The sequence below is a fragment of the Ambystoma mexicanum genome, chromosome 9 (genome assembly GCF_040938575.1).
Source record: "Ambystoma mexicanum isolate Mex_15411 chromosome 9, UKY_AmexF1_1, whole genome shotgun sequence".
Taxonomy (NCBI): Eukaryota; Metazoa; Chordata; class Amphibia; order Caudata; family Ambystomatidae; genus Ambystoma; species Ambystoma mexicanum.
This window is the reverse complement of record NC_090931.1, coordinates 971,438,088-971,450,308: the sequence shown is the minus strand read 5'-3', so window position 1 is coordinate 971,450,308 and position 12,221 is coordinate 971,438,088. Positions and strand designations below refer to the sequence as shown.

Sequence of the window (12,221 nt, the reverse complement as noted above, 5' to 3'; positions counted from 1 at the left end):
AGCTCTGCCCTGAAGAACAAAAAAAGGAAGGTTTTGTTTACCAACGACGAGAGGCAAAGAGGAAGACGGTCCTTGCGGTGCCTTTGCTCGACGACATCTGGGACGAGGGGCTTGCTGTCGTCAAGAACCCTTCCACGACACCCGCCAAGAGGCACAGGTACGAGAAGAAGAACCGAGTCCCCGATGCCGCGCCCTTGTGCCTCAGGGCCCAGCCCACGCCAGACTGTCGTCTCGGCAGCGACTAAGAAAGCAGCGGGTGCGGTGGCTTCAACATCCACTTCCCCGCCGGACAGCGAGGGCAAGAAGTTGTACTCCATGGGACGACGAGACATCTCGGCGGCGACGACGATTAAGGTGGCCAATGCCTTAGCGATCATGGCCCGCTACGACAGGGAGCTCTGGTTCAAGATAGCTTCCCTGCTAGACTTCCTACCTGACGACAAGAGGGCAGAGGCCCTACAAATTCTGCAGGAAGGCGAGGTGGCGTCGGATCACGCCATAACGGTGGCAATGGACATTGCCGATACCGGATTTCGCCAACTGGGCAACGGGGTTTGCCTCTGACGACGAGGATGGCTCAAGGCGACAGACTTTCGCCAGGACGTCCAGACCAGAGTGTTGGATATGCCGTTCGACGGCAACAACCTTTTTGGTACGGCGGTGGACAAGTCTCTCCAGGCCATCAAGACTGACTCGGAGACGGCCTGGGCCCTAGGGGTACTTCAACGACGACGGCCCTTTCGGAGCTCCGGAGGCAGACAGGGTGCCTCCAAAGGATCCAGCGGTGGCTCCTCCACATACCGCCAGGCGGCCCTCTCCTCTTCCCAGGAGGCCTACAGAGGTCGCGGCAAGAAAGGGGGATCCCGCCGTCGTCGCCAAGGAGGCCAAGGCAGCAAGCCCGCCTCCAAGCAAGACTGACCCGGCTGTGTCGTCGGGGCCCCAACCGAAGCACCCCGGTGGGAGGCCGGCTGACGAAGTTCGTCAGCGTGTGGGAGTCCATCGCCACCGACAGTTGGGTGCTAGACACCCTGGCCAACGGGCACTCGCTGGAATTCCAAAAGAAGTGCCCTCTCATTCCTCCCGTTGCCAGGAAGGAGAATCACGTCCCTCAACTGCTGTTAGAGGTAAGGGCGATGCTCAAGAAATGTGCCATCGAGCTCGTCCCCCGGAGGCTCTGGGGCTCCGGAGTGTACTCAAGGTACTTCCTCGTCAGAAAGAAGACAGGCGGTTGGTGCCCCATCCTGGACCTGCGTCGGTTAAACAAATGCATCAAGGTGCAGAAATTCAGGATGGTCACCCTCCAGCACATGCTGGGACAGCTGGAGGAGGGCGACTTCCTATCGTCGTTGGACCTGGAGGATGCTTACTTCCACATTCTAAAAGGGCACAGGAAGTTTCTCAGGTTCGTGGTTCAGGGGCGCCACTACCGATTCAGAGCCCTACTGTTCGGATTAAAGTCGGCACCCTGGGTATTCACCAAGTGCCTGGCACCAGTGGCGGCGCGGCTGCGCCTGCAGGGAATCCACCTCTACCCCTACCTGGACGACTGGCTAATCCGGGCAAGGACAAGGGAACTCGCCATCGAACACACAGCGAGGACCGTCCGGCTGCTCACGGAACTGGGGTTTGCCATCATCCCACCTGGTTCCGTCGCACGTACCACTGTTTCTGGGAGCGAAGCTCGATACAGTGGGGCAATTGGCCTCCCTGTCGGGGGAAAGGACCATGACCATCCTGGGCAAGGTGCGGCGCCTGCTAACCACGGACGTGGCCAGGGTGAGGTCCATCAAGTCCCTCCTCGGGATGATGTCCTCATGCATCTACCTTGTACCCCTTTGCAGACTTCCTATGCGTCTGCTACAGGAGTTCCTCGACGCCCGCTGGTTTCAGGCGACAGGCTGCTTCGAGGACAGGATCCCTCTCGACAAGGAGTTCTGTCGGGCGATCCTATGGTGGGGTACCCGTGCTCACCTCACTACAGGCACGGACTTTCAAACCCCGGCGTTTCAGGAGACGTTGACGACGGACGCCTCTCTGGAGGGTTGGGGGGCCCACACCAGAGATCTCCACGCAAGAGGCCTTTGGCTCCCGGAGGAGAGGTCTCTCCACATCAACATTCTGGAGCTCCGAGCATTGTTCTGGGCCCTCAAGTCGTTCCTTCCGTCCCTCAAGGACAAAGTGGTGAGGACCTTCACCGACAACACTACCACAATGTTCTACATACGGAAGCGGGGGGTACCAGATCCCCATCCCTATCCAAGGAGGCCCAGGATCTGTGCCACTGGGCCGTCGCCCAGGGGATGTTTCTGGTTCCATTCCACTTGGCAGGAATAAAAAACACCATCGCCGACTCACTCAGCAGGGAGCTGTGCTCGTGCCACGAGTGGGAACTACGGCAGGACCAGGTGGATCGGCTCTTTCGACGATGGGGCAAACCCCGGATCAACCTTTACGCGACGGCGACGAACTCCAAGTGCCAGAGGTTCGCCAGCAGGTTCCCGCAGCCGAGGAGCATGGGCGATGCTTTCTCGTTCCCCTGGGACGGCCTGTTTCTATACGCGTTCCCTCCGTTGCCGTTGCTGCTCCGCCTCATCAACCAGCTTGAGAAGTCCAGGTGCAGAATGATCCTTGTCGCACCGGCGTGGCCGAGGCAGATCTGGTTCCCGGACCTTCTGGACTTGTCAACGTCCCCGCCAGTCAAGCTGCCGGCGGACGCGGATCTTCTCTCCAGAGAAGGGGGCGCCATTCTCCATCACGACCCACAGTCGCTGAACTTGCAGGCCTGGCTCCTGCAGCACTAGAGTTTGGAGGGTACGATATCCCGGCTGACTGCAGAGAGGTTCTTGCAAAAGCCAGGGCGTCCTCAACTCTTAAGTGTTATGGTCATAAGTGGAAGAGGTTCTCTGTCTGGTGCCGTGCACAGAAGATTAACCCTCTGCGGATTACGGCCCCTCAAGTACTGCTGTACCTACTGTCGCTGGCCAAAGCTGGACTGGCTCAGGCCTCCATCAAAATACATCTAGCTGCCATCTCCCGATATACCAGGACTATGGGACGGGCGTCCTTGTGGTCTCATCGCCTGGTGAAGGAATTTATGAAGGGACTATTCTGATGGATCCCGTCGGTGAAGGCTCTTGCCCCGACATGGGAGCTTAATGTGGTGCTGACCAGGCTCATGGGGGCCCCATTCGAGCCTATGCATTCGGCGCCTTTGAAGTTCCTGTCATGGAAGACAGTGTTCCTCGTGGCCATCACCTCTGGCACGACGAGTGGGAGAGATCCAGCCCCTATCTTGCAAGCCTCCATACTTGACTTTTCATGACTCTGAGGACGCACCCCTCCTTCATGCCCAAGGTGCCATCGGACTTCCACCTCAACGAGCCCTTGGTGTTACCAGTTTCCTTCCCGTCTCCTTCGACGCCGGCTGAGAGGACTTTGTACTCGCTGGATGTAGCTAGAGCGCTGAAGTTCTACGAGGACCGCACGAAGAGTTTTTGGAAGACGTCACAACTGTTTGTGAACTTTGGGTCTGTGAATCAAAGGAAAGCTCTCACGAAGACTTCCATTTCCAGATGGCTCTCCGGCTGCATCATGCACTGTCACCGGTTGGCAAACCGACCGCTGCCCGGCCGTCTGAGAGCCCATTCGACCAGAGCGATCGCTGCTACTACGGCGTTCCTGTCTGGTGTGCCCCTGCTGGACATCTGCAGGGCTGCTACATGGAGGTCTACGCACACCTTCACGAGATTCTACTGCGTCGATCGGGACTCCAGGGAGGAGTCCAGGGTCAGCCAAGCAGTACTGCGCAACCTGTTCACCTAAGGTGAGCCTGGTGAGGAGGTAAGAATTGCTTAATGTTAAGTTTTGGATGTAATGCTTAATGTTGAGCCTTTGCCACCTCCCGTGGTTGTGCATGTGTATACTGCTATGTATTCTTTTATTCATGAGCATATGAATCCATGCCAGACTTACCTGTAACTGTTGTTCTCCAGCATGGGTCTGGCATGGATTCACATGCGAACCCTCCCACCTTACCCCTCTGCAGCTCTTCACTTGGTCATACTGCCAATTTGCGTGCTACCAAATCTGAGGATGGCTGCCAGAGGCGGGGCTTAGGGAGAGGGCAGTCATTGGCTGGGGGCAGTATGACCCAGAGACCAGTGATTGGTTACTACTAAGAAAGACAGATCAGAAACGAAACTGATACTGATTTTTTTCTTTACCGAGGATTCCCAGCCTGACGACAGGGAATATTCATGAGCATGTGAGTCCATGCCAGACACATGCTGGAGAACAACAGTTACAGGTAAGTAACTTGTTCCTGCTAGCAAACACCCACCATCCATCATTTTAGCATATTCAGGGAGCTAGAAGTACCAACCACCCACCATCTATTCTCATCAAAGACGAAGAATGGTGTGCAAATATCCAAAAGGCCATGCAGAACAAAACTCACTCCCTACAAAATAAAATCTGACAAACGAGCTCTGCTCAAAACCCCAAATATGAGCACCTACCTCCCTACTTCCACATCCAGACTATGTCAGAATCTGAGGTCGCTGACATCCTCGAGCTTAAAGCTTTCTAGATGCAACAGTGATATCTGCCCCGCCAGCGTCATCAAGGATTGCGCAGAACCACTCGTCCCATTCCTCACTTGTTTATTCAATGCCTCCTTCGCTGCCAACACAGTCCCACCCAGCTTCAAGGAAGCCTGGGTCCTCCCACTCATCAAGAAACCCACACTAGAACCCTCAGCACTTAACAACTACCGTCTCGTCACAACAGTCCCCTTCCTCCTAAAAATCCTTGATTGGGCAGAATACACCCTAATGCAGCGCTTCCTCGTGGACAACCACATCCTAGGCATAGGCCAATCAGGAGTCCGGCCAGGCCATGGAACGGAATCATCCCTCCTAGATCTTAAAAATCAACTAGACACCTTCAGAGACCAGGCGAGGGCAGCGCTCCTCCTGCTTCTTGACCTATGAGTTGCATTCCACTTGGTTGACCATCAAATACTTTGCCATCATTTAATGTCAGCTGCTCACTTCTCTCAAGAATCCTCTACATAGGTTGCCTCCTTTCTTGCAGAGAGGACATGTAGAGTTTTCTCAAACAGCTTGTTCCCCATCCTATATGGAGTGCCCCAAGGCTCCTGTGTCTCCCCTACAATATATTCACTAAACCCGCTTTGACCTTCTACACTCCATCAGCATCTCATACACCAATTATGCTGATGACACCCAGATTCTCCTACCCCTATCCGGCAACCACGATGCAGACTCTATCGCCACCAATTCTATTTACTCCACCATCCAAGCCTGGATGGCGTCCAATGGTCTCTGGCTAAATGAGAGGACCGAGATTCTGATGGTAGGGCCATCGGCTGTAATCAAGAAACTGAACCAATCTTACGCTAACTTCAACATTGACGGCCTCCAGATCACAGTATCCACCACAGTAAAGATCTTGGGCGTCTACCTTGATGCTACTCTCCTTGACCCGCCAGGTCAATGCCATAGCACCCTCCACAGCTTATACCACCAAGATGATCAACACTGCCAGGCCCTTCCTATCCCTAAAAAAAAAAAAGCCCTCACCATTGCCAGAGCTCTCATCAGGTCCAAGATTGATTGCAATGCTGTATTTGCAGGAACCTCCGCACAGAACATCTGCAAATTGCAGGTGATCCAAAACAATGCCATCCATGCCGCAATCAACATCCCAAAATAGGATCCCATCCCTATAGCCAGACGTGATGCCCACTGGCTGCCAGTCTGTGAAAGAATCCTCTTCAAAACACTGTACATAACTCACAAATGCCTCTCCAACTCCGCCCCCTTTACCTCTTGGAGAATTTACTAAATCCCAGTTTTCTAGGCCCGTAAAACAGGTCTACACTCACCCTACCTACGTTTCACCGAATGCAAGGGGATTGCTGGAGCTTCCCAACTGTGGCAACCAGACATTGGAACACTCCACTACTGTCCTTAAGAGCTGAAGCATCCTACTGGGTATTACGAATCTCCTTAAAACATGGCTATTCAGCTAGATGGACCATGTGGATATCCTGACTCTTATGTGTATGTAACTGGTTTGTAACTGCGCCTTGATGCCCAAGGGTTTTTGCATGCTTTATAAATGTAAAAATAAATGCATTGATTATGATTATGTAATTGTTAAAAGAATAAATACAATTTGTGAAAACCTTTAAAAAATAAAGTAGAAGTCCAATTTGTAATTAATAAGAGTTTAAGAAAACAAACTTAATCATTATTAAAGTACTGTGACGAGGAAGAGAAATGCAAAGATGCAGGAGTTGTCAGCTAATTAGTAAACATGAACTACACCTCAGGGAGACTGAGGCTTAAATGTCCTCCTCAGGTGCAGGCAAGAAGGAAGCAGGACTGGAGAAGTCGGTGCGAGCCGTGCATGCAGTGGGTGGAAGAGGTAGAGGAGCAAGAAGACACTGGGACCAGTACAGGTCCTGAGGGGGTCTGTGCCTCTAAAATGCCTAACTGCAGAGGTCGCGTCGTGGGCAGAGTGTAGAAGAAACACACACCTTGTGAATCTACATTGTGTAGAGGTTGCGCAGCAGGAAGCAGACATGGTAGGAGCAGTCGAGAGGTCTCAGGTGGCTGGGTTGCACCAGAGACTTTGGGAGTCAGAGCTACTCTAAACCAGCTTGGCGGAAGCGGTGGTGACCAAAGGGAGAAGGTGCGCCTGGTCGGGAGAAGCCACGGGTCCAGTAGTCCTGCAAAGACAGAGCACCTGGAAATGACTTACCCGGTGAGTCTGAGACGAGCGAGTGACCCCGGGGCGCTTCAGTGCCTGATGCATGTTCAAGCATTACGAATAACGAACTGTTAACTTACAATAACAAGCATTACGAATATCAAAGTATTGAAAATGTACTAAAGTAAGCTAATAAGCGTTACCAAATACCAAGCATTTGAAAATTCACAATAGCAGACTAACGAGCATTACGAATGCAGAACTGTTGAACATTTACAAAAGTGGCTGAAGTTAAATCAAAAGAACCCTAGAACTGAACATGTTAGTTTGAGAAAACACCAACAACCCAGTGGGGGAGGCCTCATTAGAATCTCGGGAATACCACCAATACCCAAGTCCAAAAGACATTAAAGAACAGGCAATAGCAGTCTAACAGAAGTTACCAAACATCAGAAAGGTATGTTAAACTCTTTGGTTGTCAAGGTTGCGACTCTGCTTCTGAAACATCTAGAACTGTGGTTGATTTAAACATACATTGCCGCATCCAAGGCAGAAGCATGAATAGACTTTATCCTGAACACTATTTTGGTATTGAAGCAGAAGGGAAAGAAAGGTAGCAAACAGGCTGCCCTTCTGGAAGAACCTATCCAGAGGGAGATGAGCATCGTTTGTAGACCGGACCTAGTATGGATCAATGTGAATGTTCTGTTCCCTGAAAACCATTAATATAGTGATACCAAAGAAGACTGTTGAAGTTGTTGTTTTTCTTATTCTTAAAGTTACCATTGAAGCACTTTTCTGTTGTGGTGTGGAAGTAGACAAGCAGGCGAGTTGACCCGTAGGGCAAGAAGTGATTGCCCCGAAGAAACCTGGTAAAATTATTACCCAGGTAGTAGAAGGTGCAAGGCTTGAAGAGTGGTACTAATAGAAAACAACATGTTTAGTTACACTTGGGGAAGAATTGTGGAAGTTGGTGTGAGAAAAGTTGCAATTCTTTCTGCAGTTAAAATTGTGGTGAACCATCCTGATCAAACTATGTGTAACCACAAGCAGGAGATGGTTCTTATTCCAGCAGTAGTGATAGTTTGACTTTTCCTAGATACTTTATTGAAACAACTGAACTTGAGTACCACAATGTAACTATATTGGAACTTTGTGTTAAAGCAGATTTCCTTGTTTTTCCTTTGATCTGTGGAGAAAACCCTGCTTTGGATCTGAGGAAGGGAAGTTCACCCAGACTACGGCAAAAGACATTGATCACATTGTCAAGCAGGTTATAAGCTATCTACTGTTATTGAATTGCCATCAAATTCCTTTGCTTTGATTGTTGTATAAGTGTGAGAGCTAGGTATCCCTTGGTTAGTGTGTTCCATTTAGTTTATTTTAGGCAGTGAAATCCACATCGGGGTAGGGATAGTGAGGCGTTTATTCAACCTGTTTGTTTAATAAAATGGCAAAAGCTGAACGCTCTTTACAAAGTTGTCCGCCTAACACTGTCTTGGACGTTAGCCAAGCGGTCATGTGGTTCTCACTGCACACTTTTGTCTAAGATTTCTTCTTGGGTTCCGAATCTGGACAGGACGCTCGCTTTGGTCGAGCAGTCGTATAGAGTTTTCTGGTTTTCATGGTGTCATCTCTTCTCCAGTTGTATGGACTGTTATAGGAGTATGTCATGGGTAAATCTGTGGAAGGAAGGTATCCATTAAAAGAACACATTACTTGCTCCTCTATAATTTTCTTTCAAATGGAGCTTACTCCCATAGATTCCTAGTTTCTCTCCCAGCTTGATCCTCTTGGCGGACAGCTGCTAAACCTAATCTGTTCTGCTGCCCAAAGTGGCTGATTGCTAGGGAAAAAAGGCATAATGGGCTATGTCGGCTACATATATGCTGTCCCAGACGTCCCGTCTGGTGTGGGGCACGTAACTGCATCTAGTGGAGTTGATGTGGAACTGTGCTACATGCCGTAGTGGAGAAAGTTTCCAGCGGGAGCTGCCGCTGGAAATAGTCTATCATAGATGATGATTGTGTGGCAGGAACATCATTCAGAAATAACATTACCAAGAGGTAAGTAATTTGTTCTTTCTTTATCATTTGCTGTGGCATATGTGAACCTGTGATTTGGTGAATTATGGTTTCTAATGTCCTTACACTTTTAATGCATGTTAAATAAACCTACAATAACTAGTCTGATATGGATTGCATGCTAGGCACACCAAGCTAATCATTTGGTTTCTCCTCTGCATCTGTAATTCCAATACCTGCTACATTGTGTAAACAATGTCACAAATCTTAGCGATAAATGGCAAGAAGAATCATGGCATCATATGTTTTTTGTTTTAGGCCTTCATAAGACGTTGCCTTGCCTACCGCAAAGAAGATCGATTTGATGTCCATCAAATTGCCAATGATGCTTATCTTCTACCTCACATGAGGAGGTCCAATTCATCTGGAAACTTGCATATGACTGGGCTTGTTGCATCACCTGCACCGCCTGCATCAACCATTATTTCATACTGAAATATTATTGTGTCAAAGTGGACACAAAACTCTGACTAGCTTTTCACTTCAGACTTTAGTTTGATTCGTTTGGGTGTTTTACATAAGAAGTTTGAAGAAACAGTAGCTGTGTGTTTTTAAAACTGAGGGTCCTCTTTTGTGTCATTTGTATGTGAAAGTGGATCATGGACTGTGAATTTATGTACCCTCCTGACTGGAACCTTACAAAATTGAAGGATGACGTTACCTGCAACACACACGTCTATGTCTAAGGTGAAAAATGACTTTATGTGGAGCATTGTAAATATTTTTTGTAGTTCTTAAATACATTTGGTTACACTAGCGGGTTCTAACATGAAGGGCCGTTTTCATTATTTAGAGAAGCAAGTAGATACAATGTTAAAACTATTTAAAAATGGAGGAAGAATTGGCTGCCTCAGCACAAGTAAGTCCCCTACTTAGGAAGTTGTTGTGAAACCAAAAAGCCAAAAGTGGGATTAATGGGTGTTTGTTTTTAAATGTGATTCATTTGGATAACATAATTAGACATTTGCATTCTCCTCGAACTGCATTTAAAAAACTATGATCAATTACAATCTTCAGGTTTGACCTAGAAAGCCATACATGTTTCGTCAATGATTGTAGTTTTTGGCGACTTTTATGCATTTTTCAAACAGTTCTTAATTTGGAGTGAGCTCTTATTTAAACTGTAATAACCCAATTGTAATGTTTTGAGAATGTAGTACAGCTTTATGATTCGAACTGGTGTTTTACAATTAATTTCTTGGTCTTGGTCATGTCATGTAAAATACTCTATGCAGGATAATGAGAAATGCCCTTCTGACTGAATTGTATAATATTGTACAGATGTCATTGTCATTTTTTAAAATTTCAGCAGCTTATTCCTGTACAAATGTTTAAAGTATAGTTTTTTCTAATCTGATATTGTATGTTTTCCTTAAAACTCTTTGAAGTCGCTTTTAATTGCTGCTACAGGATGTTGATTTTTCTTTTGCAAAAGATAGACTGACCTTTAAGTGCAAGTTAGCCATATTTAAATTGGGTGATTAACAATCAAGGCATGTATAACACCTGTTATCGTATACATTACAGTTCAAGTCGGTTTCTTCTGCTCTGAATATGTAGGGCATTTATTTTTATGCTACAGTATATTCGAGAATTCATTGTTTTATGTTTTGGAAGTTGCTTCCTGCTGGTTAAGGGAATGTTTCTTACACAACATATTTGTTAGCATGTCCATTTCTAAAACAAGAAACATTTTCTAACTGCCATATACTGTTTTTTCCCAAAATAGTTTTTTTGTGTAAATTATTTCTTTTACTGTCACATTCATGATGTTAAATTTATAAAAGTAATTTTGCTAATGCTGCAGAAAAGGAGACTACGTTACCACAGGTGTTAATTTAATATAGTTGTCTGTGGCTCTCATTTCTGATGTTGCAAACTATTTCTTATGTTATTGTACATAAAGATACATTAATTGTTTCTTTAAGATGCTGCTGAAATGTAGAGAATGTAGCCAAAACAGTAATAAACTATGAAAGTTGAAATTTAAATTATACTTATTTTGGTTTGGCACTTGAGCATTTGCACTGATTTATTTTGTGTGTATTGCCTGAGGGGATGAGGTTGGGAAGGTAGATGTCATTTTAGCAAATACCTCTAAGCTAAAGTGAAGTAAGCTCATAAAAACTAAGTCTGTTCTTAATTTATATCTCAAGGTAGAGGATACATTATGGGCATTGAAGTACAAAGAGACTATAATAAAAGTGAGCAAGGGAGCAATGCCTTTATGGGGCTTCACATGGCTCTTACACATGGAAGTGGCTTAGCATGGCGTGATTGGCACCCATGCCTCAGTATGTGACTTAAGTGTTGTATGTATGGTGCCAGCTAAGTCCATTAACCCAAGTTCCTTTTTCTGCAAGCTAAGAAGTGGACATTTCATGTGTCAGACAGAGGGCTTAGGTTTCAAACCATGCAAGGGCTGGGGTTAGCCCTTTTCTGTGTATAACCCACATATGTGCTATCTGGTGCTTACCAGAACACAGCGGATTTCAGCTGCTGTCAATCTGCATCTGAAAGCCTTGAAGGGAGCATGTTGCATAGGTCTTCACTTCTGTTTGCAAGCCTGGGCAGTTGACATCCAAGTCCCCGTCTGGCTGAAGCTGTGGCAAAGGAGAAGACGGTTTGGCTGAGATGGCCTAAGAAATCTGGGAATCTAGCCCCTGAGAAAAAGGATTTAAAAAAAGCACAGGAGGGGGGGTTGGGGGGGGGGGCACTGTTGAGCAGCCTGCAAGATGGCTGCCTAGCTTTGAGCTCCGTGCCCAACTGCCGTATATCTGTCAATATCCGTGGTCTTCTAAGCGATCCGGCGACTGGAACCACTGTTTTGTGTGGGCGAATTCCTGGGCAACATACAGACCCGTTCCCGAACGACAACTGAGCACTACGGCCGCGCTGTGAGTCTTCTCCTTCTGCCTGGGTGACTGCCTTGTCTGCTGCTGTGGCGGCCTGCCGGGCTGCGTGCTGCTGCCGTGGGTCTGGCTCTCTGGTGCGGCCGAGCCCAGTTTCTCCTCCGCTGGACCCTGCATTCCTCATGGCACGGTGCGCCTGAGCCCCGTTGCGGCACTGGGCTCCTCTTCCCCGCCCGGGTGCCCTGAGACTTCATCTACGTCACGGCCGGAGCCGTCTGAACTGGTGCCTGCACAGCCCCCTGCCGCGTCGCGAGAGCCGTCGGAGCTGCGACCTCCGCGCTTGGGGTGAGCGCGGCTCTTCATCCTCCGCTCGACTGGCTTGCCTTCCGCCCTGCGGGGTACTGCCTGGCTGTTGGGCGGCGGAGGCCTTAGCTGCGGGACCATCTGTCATCCACCGCGGCCCCCGGCCTTGGATGCTCGGAGCGGGATCCTTCACTATGCTGCCGTGGGTGAGGAGTTGGGGGTCGGATTGCAGCACACCCCGTGC

At 48.4% G+C, this 12,221-nt stretch overlaps 1 protein-coding gene across 5 annotated transcripts in view; it reads left to right on the top strand.

Annotated features, from left to right (window-relative positions):
- TLK1 (tousled like kinase 1) overlaps positions 1-10,813 on the top strand; it is a 1,414,233-nt gene extending 1,403,420 nt beyond the window's left edge. For all 5 annotated transcript variants that reach the window (XM_069616191.1, XM_069616192.1, XM_069616193.1 and 2 more), the window contains one exon: positions 9,081-10,813. In XM_069616191.1, the coding sequence (XP_069472292.1) occupies positions 9,081-9,257 (177 nt within the window). In that variant the 3' untranslated portion in view covers positions 9,258-10,813. The remainder of the gene's footprint in view (positions 1-9,080) is intronic.
- The last annotated feature ends 1,408 nt before the right edge of the window (positions 10,814-12,221 follow it).